The 22606-nt window shown below is 44.0% G+C and overlaps 2 protein-coding genes across 2 annotated transcripts in view; both read right to left on the bottom strand.

Annotated features, from left to right (window-relative positions):
• Window positions 1–5485, bottom strand: part of spc24 (SPC24 component of NDC80 kinetochore complex) — a 31791-nt gene extending 26306 nt beyond the window's left edge. Inside the window, exon 1 of the mRNA XM_028823215.2 lies at window positions 5393–5485. The gene's annotated coding sequence lies outside the window, so the exon portion shown is untranslated. The remainder of the gene's footprint in view (window positions 1–5392) is intronic.
• An 81-nt stretch (window positions 5486–5566) lies between these two features.
• The window catches only part of LOC114667772 (phosphodiesterase 4A, cAMP-specific), a 649415-nt gene continuing 632375 nt past the window's right edge, over window positions 5567–22606 (bottom strand). The window contains 5 exon segments of the mRNA XM_028823210.2: window positions 5567–6878; window positions 13333–13515; window positions 17601–17723; window positions 18588–18742; window positions 19939–20038. Of these exon segments, the coding sequence (XP_028679043.1) occupies window positions 6369–6878; window positions 13333–13515; window positions 17601–17723; window positions 18588–18742; window positions 19939–20038 (1071 nt within the window). The 3' untranslated portion in view covers window positions 5567–6368.

Raw genomic sequence — 22606 nt, 5'->3', positions numbered from 1 at the left:
CACTGGCATGAATGCCAATTTGCTACCTCGGGACCCGACTCCCCCCCGGCCCCTCCCCCCACACCAGCTCCACAGGGTCAGACTTAAAGAACGAAACAAAGCAGAAGCAAGTTGTTACACATTTTCATAGTTCATATTGGTCAGAGAATTTCTACAGTGTCCCAATTGTCTAGTTTCTGTATATAATATCAATTTACATTGAAGAAACAACAGAATCCGGGGAGGAGGAAGCATCAAGGAAGCCACAAATAAAGGAGGTTAAGAAAAGAGGCCATTACAGAGAGAAACGGCGAGGGAAGAAAAGGAGAGAAAGACAGACAAGAGACCGAGATATGGGGGGGGGACAGAGAAAATGAGATGGACTAGTGACGCCCCATGGGGGGGGGGGGGTCGGGTTTGGGGGAACAGGGTAGCGAAGGTGACCTTGTCATTTATTTGTCTGTTATTCAGCGGCACAACACTTCTGGGTCATGTCTGCTTGACAGAACTATGAGAGTGTGACGGAGAGAGAGAAAGAAAGAAAGAAAGAAAGAAAGAGTGGGATGGACTGACAAAGACAGAAGAACACTGAAGGACAGACAGAATGCAGCTAAGCTTTTTGTTTTTTTTTTGTCCTTTTTGTTTTTTTTCTTTCCTTCAACAGAAGCCTTTTTCATTTTTACCCCAAGATAAAACTCTTCCGGACCAAATAAAATTTCATTTTGCTTTTCCAATATAGAATCGATAATTTACAATCAAACATTACAGTATGTACAAAAACAATATGAATATTAATAATAGCAATAATAAAATAAATCCAACCCAACAAGCTGAATCATACAAAAATAAAAACTGTACACAAAGCATTCATGGACAGCTCTTGAGGCTTTTGTTTTGTTTTGTTTCTTTTTTTTTTCGTCTCCAGAGTCGACTAACAGGTTTTTTTTTTTTGCTACAGCTTTTGTGTTGAAAATGGCAAATCGTTTTTTGTTTTTGGTTGCTATCATCCACCTGCAACAACGTCGGACTGAAAGAAGCTTGTGCGTCTCAGACAGTCTCATGGAAAGGTATGGCACTGCAGCTCTCGCCCGCTGGCGCCCTGTGGCACGACGGGCCGCTAGGCTGGTTGGCCAAACGTATCAAGGAAAAAAATGGCAAACAGGTTTGGGGGGGGGGGGCCACAGAGCCACGTAAAATGAAAATAAAGTGGAGGACCTGCAAGGGAGCACACAGACCATAACAACAAGAGACTGGGGAAGGGAATGGAGGGCACGGCACAATACGCTATGGTCTTGGCAACTTGTATGGAGGCAGCCTGGCGTTAAGAAGTCGGCTCGGGAGACCCCGTGGGAACGACAGAGCGGGAACACACCTGCACAGATGTAAACGTCACACACGCACACACAAAACTGCCATGAAGCCGGGTGAGTTGTTAAGGAGACAGACAGACGGGTAAGACAGACAGATGCTGCTTTCTGGCATGCCACCCGAGGGGGCTGAAGCCAGCAGGACCGAACACAGTACTCTTCGCTAAAAAGCACCGAGACGGCTCATGAAAGGTGCTGTATAAAAATCAAGCTTATTACTCGGATAAGGCATTCCTGAAGAATCGACCTCCTGGCATCAATTCTTTAGACGGCTTTCGGAGGGACTATGGACCTGCTCCCTGGGTGTGCATCTCTGAGCTAAACTCAAAAAAATAGGGCTTGGACGACAGGAGGGGGTCTTCATTACGACAGAGGGGTGGGGTTTATTGAACTGGGCCGGCTGGGTATTGCTGTCCACCTCATTCTGGGTTGCAGCCTGTCTTCTCCCGTCATGGGGGACAGCACGCGCAGACCCTCTCGGCTATCCATACTGAATGGGTGTGTTCAGTAGTCACATTAGCTTCATCCATCTCTTAAAATAACAACAGAAATGTCTCACTGGCCATTCCACCTAAAATAGCTCACCATTTTCCTGCTCCCCTAAAGCTTCAAAACATCACCAAGAAAATATACTGAACTATCCTACATTGTAAAGGGTGAACGTGCGCACAGCAGCAAATGTTGGCAAATGTTCCTCACCAGATTTCCGATTAATCTCACTGCAAACTTTACTTAAACTCTACCCACCCTAGGGGGCGCCCTTTTTAATAGCTGGCAATAAGGCAGGAAAAAGCAAAAGCAAATTTAATAACAGGCCTGAGTTTTGGGCTAACGGCCATTCTGCTCTTCGCTCAAGTGACGTCAACTTGACCTTCGCACACACGGTGTGCCCGTTTATTACACACACACATTCCACCGATGCCAATCAGTTACCACATGTATTGTATGTGTGCCATATGAGGCTCCATTCACATACTATCGGAGTGTTTGGTAACTCCAAGTTCTCACGATTCACCTTCCCACTTCACTGCACTCCCGTGAATTGCTCACCAGACTATTAAGAGAAATGTGAATTTGCTGTTGATTTGTTCCTTGGTCTGCAAAAATAAAGTAATTAAATATAAATTGTATTTGTCATTAAAATAAGAGTGCAAAGCAAATGTTTTAAGTGCAGTTCAACAACAAAAATGGCATTTCTTTCTAACCAGATTGTGACTGAGGTGAGAAGTCGGCGTTACGTCACAACTCGGAGAGTTTGGGTAGCTGTCTTTTCTCTGAATTGTCGCTCCGAGTTCGTAGGGCGTTCACATCAAAATCAGACGCGGACACCGACGATTGGCTGGAGAGCCCACAGATGTCAACACATCCCATCTGAGCACTAAGCCACCTGTCTTGTTCAGCCTTTTCTCAAAAGTCTCCACTCCGTCTCCTTTACAATTCCCGTCTCTGATGCAAGCCTATAATTCAAAAGGGAAACTGCCAGACATTAACCGAGCACGGACATTTCTGAAGCACACCATTATCCTGTACCGTGTATGGACACCCAAGTAGTGACCTTTAATACCCAGTCTGCCTCACGCTGGGTGCCAGGTTGTATGCTATGCCACTGCAATACAAACAAATGGCACCAGCAATTCACAATTAAGTAAGAAAAGGCAAACGTTTTTCTACAAATTAACAAATTCTACATCTTTAGCTAACCAATTATAACCTGGCTTAGACCAATATGGTGGTTGGCTTTCAAAGTTTCATCAAAGAAACAACTCGAGCAGCTGTTCTTCACTTGAACGTGATGCGTGCGAATGGCTGATCTCGTGTCACACAGTCTAACAGGCCTGCACTAACGTCTTCCTCTCGCTATACAGCCTGCTTTTCCAAAAGTCAGCCAAGGAGGAGTCAGGGGCGTCTGTCTTTAGTCCACCACTCACTTACAGCGGTCGCTCTCTCCAGTCGTGCTTCATGCCGCTGCTTTCTTAAAATACCACAACTGCATACTAAAGAAACTTTGGACTGTTGGCTTGGGTGAGACATTTGTGGAGGCCAATGTCACTACTGCACACGAGTTTCAGTATCTAAGAGTGCCAGAGGAAGACATCCCCAGATTATACCGTACTGTCTCAGGGGGGCAAAGAGCCGGTGGACCAACAGTGACACAAGAGAAGGAATCGGCACATCGTTTTTATTTGTGAAATCGATTAGAAATCATGAAGCTAACCATGGCAGATAGGACTTCTGAAAGGCTAAGACAAAAAAAAAAAAAACACGCAAAATAAATAAATGTATGAACATTATTTGATTCTGTAATTCCATGTCTTAATAAATGACAGACGTATATTTTCCTAAATGAACAATTGTGATAGTTAAAGTAACCAAGTTAAAATGTCATTTATTGTTTTATGTATTTTCTCAACCCACTTATTCAAAAGAGGGTGGCGTCTTAGCGGCGTCGGGCACAAGGCCGGGAGGAATGCCAATCCATTGTAGTAAAGGAAAGGCCATATTCACCTTTTTAGCTATGAAAAATTATTAGATTGCCTCAAAATTAATGCTTCTAATTGCCCATATTCATATATATATATCTACACTATATGTATATAAAGTATGTGTACAAAATGCCTACAACTGCATATAAATTATTTAGTTAGATAATCCAGCACTCTGCATCAAATGTGTATTATATACACACACATACACACATTTTATATATATATATATATATATATATATATATATATATATATATATACACACATACACATACACACAGTATAGACTTCTAAATCAGGAAAAGATAATTGGAGACAATTGTCAGCTGCAGAATCTAAAGTTTGTTAGAGGCAGCAAGACAGATCAGACAGACACTACAGTATATGATAGAGAGAGATAGACAGATAGATGGTGTAGTAGGCAAGATAAAAAATTTAGATAGATTAACAAGAAAGGCTGTAGATAGATAGATAGATATGGAAAGCACTATATGCAGGCAGACAGATGGAGAGATGGACAGACAGAAAAATAAAGAGATGTGAAAACACTATATACAGTTAGAGTGACAGACAGGCAGAGACACTTAGAAAAGGCACCACATATCTGACAGCGTCACAGAGGACATGGATTAACTGGCACCCTGGCCATGGGGAAGGTGCTGTTTTACTCAGCGGGGGGGGGGGGGGGGGGGGGGGGTTTGCACCATTATGGACGGTAAGGCAGGATGGATCAGCATCCTGACCAGGATGGGTGCTGCTCTCTGCCTTAATAGGGAACCAGAAATACTGGATGGACTTTGGGGTGGGAACTGCTTTTTGAGAGCAACCGTTCCCCCAGTATGCTAGATGGCTGTGCTCCTAGTGCGGCGTGTCTCTAGTTTAGACTGCCACTGGGCTGCAGGCTGCTGAAATGGGACAGCCATGTTTTATAACTGCTACTGCCTGATCTGGAAGTGCTTCCTGGGTGCAATGGTGTGGTACCAAAAGTACTGCCTGGTGCAGCTTCTAAAATGGCTGATCCATCTTACTCAAGGAGTCAGGATGAGGTGGACAAAACCTGCCTGGAAGGAGGAAGATATTTCTGTAAACAAAATATACATTTGAACCCGGGACATCTGTCTGCATAGTTGTGTCTGTGGTTTGAGGGTGTGAAGTGCCTCTCCAGATCACGATCGATAGATAGATACTGTAGGTGGTGTAGTAGGATAGATAGATAGATAGATAGATAGATAGATAGATAGATAGATAGATAGATAGATAGATAATGAATGACATCTGAAACTGTCTTTAACAAACAGATTTATATTGAACGAGTTGCCTTTTTAAATAATTTGTATTACAGTTCAGGCGCACATACGCATCAATATGGCAGACATGAAATTACAGAACTTTGGCAAGTACAGGTAACGTAACGGTCTCTTGATCCGTGTGGATCAGTGTTGAAGCAGGTATTTCGATTCTCTTTCCCTTCACTGTCACTTCTCTTCAGCCCCACCTATTGCCATTTTTGTGCAAATTAACTAAAGGTTATGAAAAACTGAAGAACAGAGGAAGACTTACTGTTGAACGTTTAGTGTTGAAAGAAGTCCTAACTTCTCTACTTGTGAATCTCTCGTTTCGCTTGCTTGCCTGTAAGGACACATGGCAATTGCCAGTACTGATGTTTGGGAGAGCTAAACAATAAAACCAAAAAGCATCTGAAATAACACCAAAATCAAATCAAATCAAATCAAATCAAAGTAAAAACCTCCATCTATTTTTCATTGCTTGACCATCACTACAAGCCCAAAAGCTTGCAGAGAAAAAGGCACGCGGCCATTTAATGTCGTAACACTCGGGATAAAAGATGAAGAAGAGGGGAGACAGGGAGAGGGTGCTGCTCCATTTCAGAGGTGAACGTTCACACCGGCAAAGTCAGTGGCAGCTTGCGGCCCAGCAGTTCACGTCGGAGTTCCCAGGCGCCACTGCCTGTTCATGTCAATGGAAGAGGCTTTAGTTGATTTTTGTCGTGAAAGTTTTGCACAATTTGTGATGAAAAGTAAATCCTTTTTGAGTTAAATGGCTTTATCCACAAGAATACAATAACCTCTTCGTTTCTGAGCCAATGTTCTATACACGGTTGCAATCCAATCCCATTCTCCTGTGTGAATACGCACACTCACAGACACACATAGGGATACAGCGTTATGTATGTGTGTGTGTGCGTGTGCGTCAGCGTGCATGTGTGTAAATATATAAATATATGAATAGATATAATCTCCAGAGTGCTACAGCTCCTCAAATGGCCCAAAGTTAGTTCCTCGTTTTCTTCGGTTTCCTGTGTCCACCGGAAAGGTGGCACCATCCCACATTCGAAATCTACAGTTGCTGTGTAATTTGTATTATTTTTGTTCCCTTTTTAAAAAATAAATTAAAAATATTTTTTTTTGTTCTTTTTAATTGTCCTGGGGGACACCCACTTGCTTTCAAGACAACCCTGCCCCACCCAATGGTCCTTCAACCCCCACCCTCCCCCCACCCCCCCAAAAAACCAGGCTCATGTTTCCACAGGAGAAGATGTGTTGTCTCCTTCTTCTTCTTCTACTACTACTACTTCCTCTTCCGGACTCCCTTCCGAATGTCCATTTTCTCCCACCACCACTACTATTACAGGCTCAGCCTGCTGCTCCTCTTGGCGCTGCCCTACTTCGTCTGGCGTGTATGCTATGTCATCTTCCTCCTCCTCCTCCTCTTCCTCGTTGTTCAAATGGCAGGAGTTTTCCAGCTCTGCGTTGACCTCATCCTGCGTGTCGTTACGGTGATCCTTGTCAGAGCGGTCCGAGTCCTCACCCTCCTCCTCCAAGGTCAACTCAAACTGGAACTTGTCAAGACATGCATCATGCTCCTTGTCTGGATCATCGGGAGGTGGCGAAGGGCTTTGAGGGATCATACTCTGATACCAGTCCCGGTTGTCCTCGAGGGCGTCCAGAATGTCCTGCGCATCTGGGTGGACCAAGTCTGCCCACGTTTCCCACAGAGGGTGCACAATGTAGTCGATGAAGCCCACCTGCAAGTGAAAGAATAAGAAAAACAAAATGAAGGATTGTCAAGGAGACCAAACTTTTCTTGGATCCTCTGTGGATGGAAACGCCACAAGTTGTGTCATTTTGAAGATTTCAGTCTAAAGTCCAAAGCCAGTACAGTGCCAACCACAAATTTGTTACATTTGTTTAACATGTCGTAACTAAAGAGGAAGACTCAGCAGTGCCTTCAGAAAGCAGAAATCGTTGAAATTGTTTTTTATTATTAAATAAAGAACTGAAATCTCACACTGATACAAGTACAGTTGTGTCCAAAATAATAGCAGTGGGTTTAAAAAAGTGAATAAAGCTCAAAATCCTTATACCGTATGCACTCACGTATAAGTTGGGTCATGAAACCCGAAAAATCGATCATAAAATCAGACCCCGACTTGTACGCCCGTTCAAAAATACGAGAATTAAATTGCCTCCTCCAATCTCACACCAGTTTCTCAGACGCATTGAATTTTGTTGCAGCAGCGCGGTTACCGATTTCTTTCGCCACTTCAACGACATTTAATTTAAAACCAGCTTCATGTTTTCTTCTGATCGAACGCTCCATCGTAGATAAGGGATGCTCTTATGATAAAGGTGTATGATACAAAAAACACAAAACAGTGCAAACGTCACTTCGGAATAGTGCGGGTATCACTGTGTGGTCACGTAGGCACAATAGAGAGACAGCGAGAGGTTGTTCATATCCAGCCGCTCTTATGAGGTGTCTACTTTGACTTTCGAGTTGTCTACATCACGGTCTCTCGATGTGTCCTGAAAGGGAATCTGTGTGCTCCACGTCACTAAAGTAACCACGTGTGTGACTACTGTCATTGTCAAAACTACTTGTTTTATTTGAATTACATTTTATGAAGCTTAAAAATACTTGAAAATCTACAACAAGCAAAACGCCATTCAATCAGAAGTACAAAGTAAAACATTTCACAAAATCAACGTACCGTATGTACTCGCGTAAAAGTCTGTCTTGAAACCCGAAAAAGCGATCATAAAATCAGACCCCGACTTGTACACCCGTTCAAAAATACGACACTTAATTTTTTTTTTTAACATCTTCTCGTCTCCCCCAATCTCACACCAGTTTCTCAGACGCATTGAATTTTATTGCAGCAGCGCAGTTACCGATTTCTTTCGCCACTTCAATAACATTTAATTTAAAACCAGCTTCATGTTTTCTTCTGATCGAACGCTCCATCATAGATAAGGGATGCTCTTATGATAAAGGTGTATGATGCAAAAAACCGAAAACAGTTCAAACATCACTTCGGAATAGTGCGGGTATCACCGTGTGGTCACGTAGGCACAATAGAGAGACAGCGAGAGGTTACGAGGACACGCTGATTCAGCGCATTGCCGCACCCTCATAGAAATAAAAAGGCTGTGTGCTCCGTGGTGGGCTCTCTCAGGTGGGTGTTAGCATATTGTAATCTCTTGGACCAGTAGCGCGAGTTTTCCACATTCGACTTATACGACCGACATTATAAAATATCAGAAAATATACTTTAAAATCAAGTCTGACTTATCCGCGAGTAGATACGGTAAAAGCTTTTTATTTTCATAAAAGCAAATGCATTGGGAATACGGCACATTCTATTCCAAATGAAAACATGAAGAAAAATTTATCAAATTTGTGTTATTCCTTTACAGAAAGTGAAGAAAAGGGAACATTAAGCTGTTCAAAAAAATAGTGTGGAGTTCAATTAGTGAGTTCATTCATTCGGTGTCAATTACAGCAGCAAATGTCGTACATGCTGGTTAGAGTGCGTTCCTCTCTGAATATCCGAGTAAAATGGGTTGCTTCAGACACTGTTCAGAAGAAGAGCGTACTTTAATTAAAAAGATGATTGGAGAAGGGAAAACTTATAAAGAAGTGCAGAAAATGACAGGCTGCTCAGCTAAAACAATCGCAAATGCTTTAAAATGGCAACCAAAACCTGAAAGACGTGGAAGAAAACGGAAAACTACCATTCGAATGGATCAGCTCCAGGAAGATCAAAGAAGGTCTAAAAGTTACCTGCGAGTACCGCTACAATTACAAGACGCCAAACTATCGGGAAGAACCCCCCCAACAAAGTCCTATCTCTCTATTATAAAAAAAACATCTTGGAAGGAGACGAGACGCGATTGTCTCAGAGACACTTTCACATCCTGCGAGATGACAAGAGCTTATGCAAAGAGATTTGGAAAAGTCCTGCGTGGTTATGTCAGACACACTTCTTGTAGAGAGAAAGAAACAATATTCACTCACGGGCGTTGCGTTGTCACCATGTCATTCCAAACACAGAATCAAAATTCAATGCGATATTGACGAAAAGAGATCGAATACACGGACATCGGTGATATGACCGAAGTGCGCCCTGAGAGATGCACATCACACGGCACGTCAGCAGCTGATCGAGCAAAGAGGAGGTAAAAAAAAAAAAAAAAAGCTTTATGTTTCCCATTGTGTCAAGAGGGGGTTTCAGAGGAGCGACTGCGTCTCCTTGGGGTGCATTCAGCCCCCCTCTTCACAATGTGAGTGGCAGAGACACAAAGTGTTTGCCGCATAGCGCTTGCGTTGGGGGGTTGGCAAGCGAAGCGAGCAGGGGGTAAAGCCCCCTAGTTGTTGGAAAAAAAAAAAAAAAAAAAGACATGTGCCTTAGAGGTTACAATTTGCCAAAGAACACACTAAAGAGAAATGGTGCAACATTTTGTGGGCTGATGAAAGCAAAATTGTTCTTTTTGGGTCTAGCGGCAGCAGACAGCTTGTCAGATGACCCCCAAACACTGAGTTCAAGCCACAGCAGAGTGTGAAGACACTGAAGCAGGGTGGCACAGGCATCATGACATGGGATGGTTTCTCACAGTATGCTGTCGGGCCTATACAGTGGTGCTTGAAAGTTTGTGACCCCTTTAGAATTTTCTATATTTCTGCATAAATATGACCTAAAACATCATCAGATTTTCACTCAAGTCCTAAAAGTAGATAAAGAGAAACCAGTTAAACAAATGAGACAAAAATATTATACTTGGTCATTTATTTATTGAGGAAAATGATCGAATATTACATATTTGTGAGTGGCAAAAGGATGTGAACCTTTGCTTTCAGTATCTGGTGTAACCCCCCTAAACGTTTCCGGTAACTGTTGATCAGTCCTGCACACCGGCTTGGAGGAATTTTTGCCCATTCCTCCGTACAGAACAGCTTCAACTCTGGGATGTTGGTGGGTTTCCTCACATTAACTGCTAGCTTCAGGGCCTTCCACAACATTTCAATCAGATTAAGGTCAGGACTTTGACTTGGCCATTCCAAAACATTCACTTTATTCTTCTTTAACCATTCTTTGGTAGAACGACTTGTGTGCTTAGGGTCGTTTTCTTGCTGCATGACCCACCTTCTCTTGAGATTCACTTCATGGACAGATGTCCTGACATTTTCCTTTAGAATTCTTGAATATAATTCAGAATTCATTGTTCCATCAATGAAGGCAAGCCATCCTGGTCCAGATGCAGCAAAACAGGCCCAAACCATGACACTACCACCACCATGTTTCACAGATGGGATAAGGTTCTTATGATGGAATGCAGTGTTTTCCTTTCTCCAAACGTAACGCTTTTCATTTAAACCAAAAAGTTCTATTTTGGTCTCATCCGTCCACAAAACATTCTTCCAATAGCCTTCTGGTTTGTCTACGTGATCTTTAGCAAACTGCAGATGAGCAGCAATGTTTTTTTTGGAGAGTAGTGGCTTTCTCCTTGCAACCCTGCCATGCACACCATTGTTGTTCAGTGTTCTCCTGATGGTGGACTCAAGAACATGAACATTACCCAATGTGAGAGAGGCCTTCAGTTGCTTAGAAGTTACCCTGGGGTCCTTTGTGACCTCACCGACTATTACACGCCTTGCTCTTGGAGTGATCTTTGTTGGTCGACCACTCCTGGGGAGGGTAACAATGGTCTTCCTCCATTTGTACACAATCTGTTTGACTGTGGATTGGTGGAGTCTAAACTCTTTAGAGATGGTTTTGTAACCTTTTCCAGCCTGGTGAGCATCAACAACTCTTTTTCTGAGGTCCTCAGAAATCTCCTTTGTTCGTGCCATGATACACTTCCACAAACGTGTTGTGAAGAGCAGACTTTGATAGATCCTGTTCTTTAAATAACACAGGGTGCCCACTCACACCTGATTGTCATCCCATTGACTCGAATTTCACCTTCAAGCTAACTGCTAATCCTAGAGGTTCACATACTTTTGCCACTCACAAATATGGAATATTCGATCATTTTCCTCAATAAATAAATGACCAAGTATAATATTTTTGTCTCATTTGTTTAACTGGTTTCTCTTTATCTACTTTCAGGACTTGAGTGAAAATCTGATGATGTTTTAGGTCATATTTATGCAGAAATTTAGAAAATTCTAAAGGGTTCACAAACTTTCAAGCACAACTGTATATCGCATACCAGGGACCATGGATCAGTTGGAATACCTCACAATACTTGAAGAGCTCATGATGCCTTATGTCGAAGAGGAAAGGCCCTTGAAATGGGTGTTTCAACAAGACAAGGACCCCAAACACACCAGTACACAAGCAACATCCTGGTTCCAAGACCAACAAGATTGACATCATGGAGTGGCCAGCCCAATTCCCAGACCTCAATCCAATAGAAAACGTGTGGAGTGACAACAAAAATGCTGTTTCTGAGGCAAAACCAAGAAATGCAGAAGAATTGTGGAATGGAGTCCAATCATCCTGGGCTGGAATACCTGGTGCCAGAGAGTTGGTCAACTCCATTCAACACAGATGTGCGGCAGGTCTCAGAAACAGCGGTTAAGACAACAAAATATTAGTTCAGTGATTCAAAGGAAATCTTGAAATATTTTTCAGTTTATACAGTGAATGTTTGAGTTTGTTTGTTTTTGAACAGCCTAATATTCCCTTTTCTTCACTTTCTGTAAATGAGTATCACAAATTTGATAACATTTTTCTTCATGTTTTGATTTGTTCCCAATGCATTTGCGTGTATGGAAATAAAAGCTTGAGCTTCGTTCACTTTTTTAAACCCACTGCTATTATTTTGAACACAACTGTATGCAGACCCTTAGCTATGACACTTGACATCTGGCTCAGGTGCACCTTATTCTACTGATCATCGCCGAGATGTTTCTCCACCTTGTTTGGAATCCTTGGTGTGGTCAATTTCAATTGACTGGACCTGATTAGGAAAGACACGCACCTGTCTATAAAAGACCCCACAGCTGAACAAAAACAAAACCATGAGGATGAAGGAAACACGTGTAGAGCTTAGAGACCCACACAGGAGTCGAGGCGCTGATCTGCACTGAAGGGGCATCGTGGCCTCCATGATTCTTAAATGGAGTACGTTTGGATGAAATGCAACTCTTCCTAAGAGCGGACTGTCCAGCCAAACTGAGCAGTGAGGGTAGAAGGGCCTTGGGAAGAGAAGTGACCAAGAACCTGCTGGTCACTCTGGCTGACCTCCAGAGAACCTGTGTGGAGATAGGAAGGACAACCACCACTGCAGCAGTAATGTGGGCTTTACAGCAGAGTGGCCAGATGACACATGAAAGTGACACCTTGGCGTCTGCAAAAAGATGCTTGAGGATTCTCCTACCATGGGAAACCAGATTCTCCAGTCTGATGAAACCAAGATTGATCAGTCTGATCTCAATTCTAAGTGTCACGTCTAGAGGAAACCAGGGGCTGCTCTCCACCTGTGCAATACGACTCCAGGGGTGAAGCATGGTGATGGTAGCATCATACAGTCGAGTGGTTTAACTGTGGCAAGGACTGGGAGGCTAGTAAAGCTGAGGGGAAAGCTAAAGGGAACAAAATACAGAGATCTCCTTAATGAAAAGCTGCTCCAGACAGTTCTGGACCTCAGGCTGGGCAGAAGGTTCACTTTCCTACAGGACAAACACCCTGAGTGGTTTAGGGTCAACTCTGGGAATCTTGTGGAATGGCCCAGCCAGAGCTCAGACTTGATCCCAATGCAGCATCTCTGGGAAGACCTGAAAATTGCCATCTGCTGACTGTCTCCACGCACCCTGACAAAGATTGAGAGGAACTGCAGTGAAGAATGGCAGAAGATCCCCACATCCAGGTGTGTAAAGCTGGCTGAGACAAACCCCAGAAGACTTGAAGCTGGAATTGAGGGGTTTCTACAAAGCATTGAGTTAAGGGCCTGAATACGTCTAAGAACGAGAGAGTCCAGTTTTTGATTTTTTTTTTTTTTTTTTTAACAATTTGCAAACCTTTTCTTCACTTTGACATTATGAGTGTAGATTGATGGTCAAACATGACAAATGTATCCATTTAAAGTTAAATGTACAACACAAAAAAATGTGCAGAAAGTGAAGGGGTCTTAACTACTTTATGAATCCGCCGTATTTTTGATTTCACAGAAATGACCAGAACACTAGCATACCTGCGATTTCTCAACAGAAGCAGTGTGCTTGTCACACATCGGGCTGATCTCCATCCCTCGCTCCCGTTCCTTGTCTCCCTGACGGAAAAACTCCTCCATAATGCGATCTGTCCACTGACGGTAAAGCTCCAGAGGTTTTGTGGGATTGCTGAGGTCGGCACAGTGCACCATGTTTCTCAGCACCTGCAGATAGAATGTGCAGACATGGAGGGTGGCTTTTAAACATAATACTTCAAAACAAGCCAAACCATTTACGAACAGCCAACGCGATCAAGGCTGGCACCTCCTCGGGATTACAGGTGTATTGCCCATAGCCCCTCTTTCCAGAAGCTCTCCATAATGGTAAAGTGGAAGAAGCATCCTGAAGCAGAAAATCCTCCTTCATACCTCTCCGGAAAAGGCCCATTTTACCTGAGCATGGTGCTTGATTTGGTATAACCAAAGCAAAATAAGCCTGTGCCCAGCACACTGCCCGCAGTTCAATGGAGGCTAAGTGATGGGTTAAAACTGAAAGCCTGCTTTTCACAAACTGCCCTTCCCGCTGCATTTGCTTGACGTTCATGCCATGATCTGACCTGGTGGTCTACACAAACAAGCAGGTAGGAGAGTCTGCCACTGCAAGTCAACTCCAGTGTGAAAAAGGAAGAGGTGATGAGGAGGAAGAAGGGCAAAATAGGGGGTAACAGATGACGAACAGAACAGCAGAGGGAGGGACAGCAGCAACAGAAAGAAAATGAGAACAGCAAAAATGGGGCGTGAAAATGTATGAGCCTGAGAGGAAGAAGAGGAGGAGGAGGAGAAGAGAGACAAATGGTGCAAAGCAGGGCAGCCTGTCTGGAAGGGGCCTCCATGTTTAGAAAGGCTTCCTGCTGAGCTCCCAGAGTTTGCGGTGCCATTTCAGTGTCTATTACCATGGCAACTGGACTCCCTCAGTGACTGCTGCGACTGCTGCCGGCTTCGCCGTGCCACCTCCACACAAGGAGCTCCAGCCACTCGCTTCTTTATCGTTTCTTTTTTATGCTGGCTACTTTGTTGGACAGTAAAAAAAAATAAATAAAAATGACAGAGACTGCCAGCCTCTCCACTAGTGGCCCACCACCCAGAGCAGGAGCACTCATATTGGAGAATGAAATTATTAAGATAAACTCAACCAGCCAAAAAAGCAGGATGATCACTCATTTGTAAGTCAGGTGATGAAACATTCACCTCAAGAAGTTTAGGCTACCTTAGCCTCGACAGAAAAATGAAACGTTTGGGGCTGAGCTACAAAATCAGATTTCTGTGGGCTCCATGCACTCTGACTTCTCCATGTCACCTCCCCCATTTTCCAGAGAAGTACACTCTATAAATGGCCAGTAGTAATTCCAGCTGCTCTTCAGAACAGGTCATCCACCTGAAGCTAAGCCTGTTTTGGCCTGGCCAGTACTTGAATGGGAGACCATCGAGGTGCAGGTGAGGCCATCAGGGAGGCTCTAACCTCGTGGTCTGTGTGCAGATCCCAATGCCCCAGTTCAGTGATGGGGACACTGTGTTGTAAAATTTGATGAAGTCCCGATTCTCTGTGGTCATAAAAGATCCCTGGGCATCTTTCAAACAGAATAGGGTGTATCCCAGACTTCGGGCTACACTGCCCATCACAACTTTACCCTTTAGAACATTAGAACACTCTGGACAAGAACAGGCCATTCAGCCCAACAAATATCACCAGTCCTCTCCACTCATTTCTTCCAAAACAACATCAAGTCGAGTTTTGAAAGTCCCTAAATTCTTACTGTCTACCACACTACTTGGTCGCTTATTCCAAGTGTCTACCATTCTTTGTGTAAAGAAAAACTTCCTAATGTAATAATAATAGTCTATTATCCTAATGGTCCTTCAACATCTGCAATAAGATGCTGCAGATGTTCTATCAGACGGTTGTGGCGAGCGCCCTGTTCTATGCGGTGGTGTGCTGGGGAGGCAGCATAAAGAAGAGGGACGCCTCACGCCTGGACAAACTGGTGAGGAAGGCAGGCTCTATTGTGGGCACGGAGCTGGACAGTTTGACATCCGTGGCAGAGCGACGGGCGCTTAGCAGGCTCCTGTCAATTATGGAGAATCCACTGCATCCACTGAACAGGATCATCTCCAGACGGAGGAGCAGCTTCAGCGACAGACTGCTGTCACAGTCCTGCTCCACTGACAGACTGAGGAGATCGTTCCTCCACCACACTATGAGACTCTTCAGTTCCACCTGGGGGGTAAACGTTAACATTATACAAAGTTATTGTCTGTTATACCTGCATTGTTATCACTCTTTAATTTAATATTGTTTCTTTACCAGTATGCTGCTGCTGGAGTATGTGAATTACCCCTTGGGATTAATAAAGTATCTATCTATCTATCTATCTATCTATCTATCTATCTATCTATCTATCTATCTATCTATCTAATGTTTGTGTGAAATTTACCCTTCAGAAGTTTCCAACTGCGTCCCCATGTTCTTGTTGAACTCATTTTAAAGTCACCGTCTTGATTCACTGGACTAATTCCCTTCATAATTTTAAACACTTCAGTCAGGTCTCCTCTTCATCTCCTTAAGGCTCAGCTCTTTTAATCTTTCCTCATAACTCATCCTCTGTAGCCCTGGAATCAGCCTAGTTGCTCTTCTCTGGACTTTCTCTAGTGCTGCTATGTCTTCTCTGTAACTTGGAGACCAAAACTGCACCCAGGACTCCAGATGAGGCCTCACCAGTGTGTTATAAAGCTTGAGCAGAACCTCCTGTGACTTGTACTCCACACATCAAGGCGCTATATAACCTGACATTCTGTTCGCCTTCTTAATGGCTTCTGAACACTGTCTGGAAGTCGATAGCTTAGAGCTAGACTCCTAAATCCTTCTCATAAGGTGGACTCTCGATTATCTGACCGCCCATTGTGTATTCAAACCTAACATTTTTACTACTTGTGTGTCATTCTTTACATTTACTGACATTAAATTTCATCGTCCAAAAATCTGCCCAAGCCTGTCTGCTGTCCAAGTCCTTCTGTGATGATATAATGGATTCCAAATTATCTGCTAATCCACCTATCTTGGTATCATCTGCAAACTTCACCAGCTTGTTACTTATTCTTCTCTATCTGTCTCACACCTTCACCACCCAATAGCTAATGTGTGATGAGCGTTTCGGTTCAAAAATGGCTTCCATCGGATCAACCAGATAGATGATGCACAATGGTGGCGATTCAAATAGCACCCCACTCTCTATGTAAGGTGCCTTGTGTAGGTCAGAAATGCGCTATATAAATATAATCGATTAATTAATTAAATATCCTCATTCTCTTTATCTACTAATTGCAAATAAGTTATTTCAGATAAGAGAGAGAGCAGTTTTCAGGTAAGGCTGTGTTGTGCATGCAAGCATCAAAAGTGTCTCATTAGTCTCAAGGCTTTTGGTGGGACACTGCCATTAACACAATTTCTGTTTACTCCAGAGTCGAGGAGGACTCTCCAGAAGACTACTGAAGTCACGTCCGGTCAGAACATCGCCAGTCCTGGCCCTTCCGCCTCTGCAGCTATATAACAGCCTTCACCCAGAAAGTACTCATTCACTTAGGACCTGACTTCCGATAAAGAAGGACCAGCACCCTCTTGAAGTTACCGACACGCTGCAAGAACCAGCGAGATGTCACATGTGATATGTACCTGGTGCTGTGGAGTTACAGCCTGAAGCAATTATTGGAGTACTGGAGTTGAAGTAGCAGTGGCAGGAAGTGAGCAAAAGCATCAGGGGGGAAAAATGAACACAAAGCGCACTTTACAACTTGACAGACGTGAGGGTCGCCAATGGAATCTGTTTGGGCAGCCTCAGTAACTTCATGCTCCCTGCTCCAGTGTTACCATTGTGATATTTAATTAAGTTACTTTTATCATAGGAGGCCCAGTGGTGCAGTGGTTAGCATGGCTGTCCTTCAGCCCAGGACACCATTTGGCCAAAATAATCGGTCCAGCATTGTTAGCAGACGCCTCACTACTCTTATGGACACTTAAAAGATCACTGCACCATTATAAAGCTCTCAGAACAAGTTCAGGTTTTCCTTCTGCATTGATTTCAAGTTCAGCGAAGTTCGCCAAAGCAAATTCAGCACAGTTTGCTCATCACTGGTGACCACTCGATGTTTCCAGTGTGGCTGCACCTGCACCCTCCACTACACTGCACTGATGGACCTAAATCAAACGTCACGATGACATCCCCATTCCCAGTTTTCATCCCTTCTCCGCTGCTCACCTGTATCCTGTCCGTGTAGTGGTCAAGGAGCAGCACACCTGAACTCGTCACTTTCTTGGTCTCAACCATCGTCTTAAGATCTGCCAACAAGCTCATGTGCTTTGACATGTCGGTGGCCAGAACCTGAAAAGGGACAAGGAGAGCGTAAACATAAACCACATTTACAAGTTAGATATGAAAAAAACACAATATACGGTAATGTTAGAAACCAACACATCTCAAGAGCAATAAAGGGTAACATTTTGAAATTCACGGTTCTCCGAGTCTACTGTTATGGAAAACAATTAGAATACAAACACCTATAAAAGTCACAAATTAAGAAAAACAAGATGGGACCCTCAGGATGACTGTGGGGTACAGGGGTGGTAAATTAATTAAAAAACGTGTGTCTGGGCCAAACATTATGGAGGGCACTGTATGCCTTTTGTGCCCACTGCTATCAGGCATTTCAATGCTTCCTCCATTTTGAACATCTTAACAATAGCTGAACATTATTTATTTCTACATATCGATTGATTGATTGATTGGCTCTATTATTTGTCCTGTGAGTCAGTATCCTTGTTTTTATGTTTCTGCTGCTGCAGGCACATTGATTTCCCTCTTGGGATTAATAAAGTTTATCTAATCTAATGTCATCTTCGTAGAAGCCTGTGGTAGAAAAGCTTCTCGAGACCCTGTGAGGATCTTTCCAGATGGTCATTTTTGAAAATACACAAGTCCGCCATCACCATTCTAGTAAGTCATTTACAAGCTCATGTGGGCAGCCCACAGCAGTGAGGGCTTACCGGTTATCAAGTCCCAGAGACTCAACTACAATCCTCGCACGGAGATCTTCAAGCGACAAGATTCTGTTGGACATGCCTGGCAGTTGCTGTGGACTATTGGAGATCTTTAATTATGGGGACCTTCTACTCGCAATGATTTTTTTGGGCAGGCAAAAGCATACCATGACGGATGCAAATCGGTCGTAGAGCATTGCGATCTTACCATATCGATGACCATCTTCCGCAGGGTCTGTCTCTGCCTTTTGCTGAGGTTCTGGAAGATGTCACAGTTCTCTTCCTGCAGGAGCTTGAAGCCCACCGCGAGGTGGTGATTCTCTAAGACGGACTCGTCATTGTACATGAGCGCCAGCTCCGAGTCTGTGGAGAAAAGCATTCCGGCAAACCCGTGGTTAGACTGTCCTTCTAGATGTTTCTCCTGTCACCTGGCCATCTGGCTGATCACCTCAAGGCAGCACATGAATTCATGACGCCCGACAGTTTCTACCAGACATTTAACTGTTTGCTGATGTGCCAGGTTATAGTTTGTGGCCCCTTTGACACTGGCTCTGGGGGGAGCAGCCACGGGATGCACAGTATATCTCCCGGAACGCGTGGTGGCAGCCCTCCTGGGTTACATCGGGGCCACGGGCGTGGGACTTCAGGGCTCAGCCCTGTTAGGCTCCGTGGCCACTACAGGGAAGACCTGCACGCTTTAATGAGCCACACCCTGAAGTGCAGCCTGAATTAGGTTAATTATCACTTGAAGCACTTCTGGGTGGGCTATAAGATGAGCCTGCAGTCACTGCTCGAGGCGCCAGAGACCGAAGGAGGAGGATGAAGCTGCCTGGGAGGAGTGGAGGAAGAAGAGAGTGATTGTTGTGGGTGTTTTCCTTTGGTTGTGTATTTTGGGACTGCGTACTGCCTGTGGGACAACGTGCCCCACAGATGAAGAACAAATCTTTTGTTTTCACGTGCCTCCGGTGTCAGTCTGTGTCGGGTCGTTGCCAACCAAGTGCTTCTGCCACAAGTTGTACATATCTTTATAGTCAAACAGCCATGCAAAAGGCAGCTGGGTTTGTCTGCAACACCGCATTTTCAAAAATGTAAACTTAACAATAATAGCAGCTTCTTATTTTTTTTGCAAAATCTAAGTTCTCTCAATTTTCTGAGGCTAAAATGCCGAGGTGGTGTGGGCAAAATGCATAAACCGAAACTAATGTCTGTGTTTTTAAACGAAGACGTAGAAGTGTGGACTTATCCTAACGTGAACATCCTTTTTGGATGTGGGAGGGAAAGCTGAAGCACCAGGCTGGACATCCCTTGCAGAAAATGGAGGAAAAGTGCAAACTCCATACAAGCAATGTCTGGGCTACCCTGCCACGAGGCAGCAACATGTGCCAGTGTGCCACCTGACATTAAACAATCGCAACTTAAAGAGAGCACAATAAAGGACGTGTTCAGAAAATTCAAAAGTGACATCCATGAATTCTCTTCAGATGCTAAATCCTATGGACTCATTTAACTGGGATACCATTTGTAACCGTTCAACATTTTTATTTCTTATTAATACTCACTTGTATTGATGAGGAACTGATTAGAGACACCAGGGTGGTCCACGTCATGGATGGCAGCAGCAAACAAAGCTGCCAGAATCTCGAGATCCGTAAATACAGCCTGCCAAGGACAAGAGAAAGACGCTATCATGTACATGTACTGGAGGTGGACTTAAAGGAACATTGCGTCCAAAAAGTTTATTTTTTAATATGTTTTTTTACCCCCCCACCCTCCATGTACTTTTTATTTCGTGTGTTAATAATGAATGAAGAGATTCACGTTTATGATATATCAGAACCCAATGGGGACCAACGATGTACAAAAGAATACAATGTAAAAACGTCAATGGCTACTCGTGCCACATAACCCACATGTCTGTTATCCAGTTGTATGCTCCACACGCATTATTTGATAAATTATTACTAATAGCTACTTGTGGAAAAATCAGGGTATGTACGACAGGAACAGGAAAGACATTCGCAAAATCCGGTGCTTTTGACCCATGAATGAAGCAGAGAGGCAGATGTGAAGGGGTCTGAAGACGTATGTAAGCCCACTGTAGGTGGCGTCGACAGCGTGAAAGGAAAGGATGCGCAGATCACCTTTGGGCAGCAGCAGCACATGTCACTTCACACGGTGAACGTGTTTAAACCAAGCAACGCTGGGAAAATTACAGGAAAAACGCATCTTGTCATTCCGTGTGCCCCTCTGCGTGGGATGGTGCAGAAGTAAAAAGGCAGGTCTCATGCAGCCACTGTCACACACGTGCGATTAGGAGCGAGCTGAATTGACCAAGTGGAAGTGATTACCCGTCTGGCCAGGGGGTGGCGGGGTGCTCTAAACTTGTTTCTGTTAATTCTGCAGATTAAATACGGGAAATCCTGCCTGAGTCAACATCATTTCCGGTTCCGGCTCCCAGACCGAAGTCACTTCCAGGTTACGGACTATAAATTCGCCATATTGCCAAACCAAATCAGTTCATGTTGGGAACTCAAACAGACAACATCGGTTGTGAACTAAAAATCCTTTGCAGCTAGGAACATTATACGGGTGGCTGCCCCAAACCTTCTTTTAAGTGTGTTGAGACTCGTTATTTCACACCACGTACTGCAGTGGGTACGAGGGATATCAGAAGTGAAGGGGTGATGGGTTTCATTTGTTCTTACACCGTGGTGGGTCACACGGAGTGACTCTATTGGAGTTCCATGTATTGGCCCTTCTTACATCGTGTAAAAAAAATAAATAAAATTTTAAAAAAGTACCATCATCATAAGAGCGGCGTCATTAGCATCCTTAAGATCTTCATCGGTGCATGTTGGGCCTCGGGACCATTCACGGAGAATGTAGTCCATTGTTTGGGTGGGCTCACCACAGAGACATTCAGTGCTTGTTGTGTGGCCCCATCTAAACTGGTTGTCCCTTGTTTTGCCCACCTTTGACCTCGCTCGGTTAAGCGCGGCCCAGTCTTTCCTAGAGAGGGACGTTCCATTGGGTAGATGCTCTTCACTGAGAGAGCTACGGTCAGTCTCTCGCCACCTCTCGAGTCTATGTGTTGCTGTCTGCTTTGAATTGAGGGATTCCACTGTGGCGAAGCTCCGACATGAAGGTAGTCGGCGATTTTCTTCCTGGTGGTGGTGGAGTGGGTGTCTGGAGTCTTGAACTGGTTTCTCGTCGTAGCCTATATAAAGCAGGAAGGCACGTTGTTCGCAATGCGCCGGTGATGATTCGGCATGCACTATTTAGCTCAGGGTCAACCTTGTTGTACCAAATACGATGTAAATATGGGGCCCACTGCTATCCACAGTTTCAGACATCCGCGATAGGTCTTGGAAGCAGACACAACTCCATCCCGTACATAACACAGCTTATGTCAAGTATTTTTCATCTTCACTCTTCTTCGTTCTTTGTTGTTTTCACTGTTTCGGCTTTGAAGAACTTCTTGCATCCCTACATGCACTTTGGCACTTTAGGGCCATCATTAAGCAAATATTAAATGTGATAACGCAGTATAGCGAATGTGGACAGCGAGAACACTAGAGTCTAAAGGCAGGTTTATACTGTGCTGGAAGCGTCAGCCCGGTAAAATGACGTCAGGCACAGAGGCACAGGCCCCCGCACTGCTTGGTTTTCGCCGTGTGCTGTGCACGGAATGTGGCAATCGTTTATTTGTGGTAAACCGTGGGAGCCAATTATGCAGATATGAGGGTCCTACTGTATTGTTTTTTTCTGATGATTTCTGCTCTCTCTTTGGCTTTTTGCTCTCAGATTACATATTCAGACCTGTTTGCCTTGAACAGCCTTTTCAGGCACATCCTTTTAGCTATTTTGAGCCTTGCTGTTATTTCCATAAACAAAATTTCAGTTTATAAAGATTAAAATTTCAAATTGTTTCTACAAGCCACAGTTTTCACCATTTTATCGCCCTTGAAATTCAATTTTGTACGTCTTAATCTTCTTGAACTTTCAAGGCCAGCTGCTCATTTTCGGGCCTGCTCAGGCTGTAGCCTGCAGGTAGATTTCTGGGACTAGATGGTCTGAAGTGAGCCTTTTCTGGGTTGCATTTGAAGGTTCTGGCCTGCCTTTTGTGGAGCTTCCTAAAGGCCACACATCAGCCACCATATTTGAATCTCCAGAGATGCAAAAATAACAAAAAGTCTAAAGCATAAAATACACACAACTTCAACCCGA

The sequence above is a fragment of the Erpetoichthys calabaricus genome, chromosome 17, assembly GCF_900747795.2.
Source record: "Erpetoichthys calabaricus chromosome 17, fErpCal1.3, whole genome shotgun sequence".
Lineage (NCBI taxonomy): Eukaryota > Metazoa > Chordata > Cladistia > Polypteriformes > Polypteridae > Erpetoichthys > Erpetoichthys calabaricus.
The sequence above is the reverse complement of the archived record's forward strand: the minus strand, read 5'-3'. Positions and strand labels throughout refer to the sequence as shown.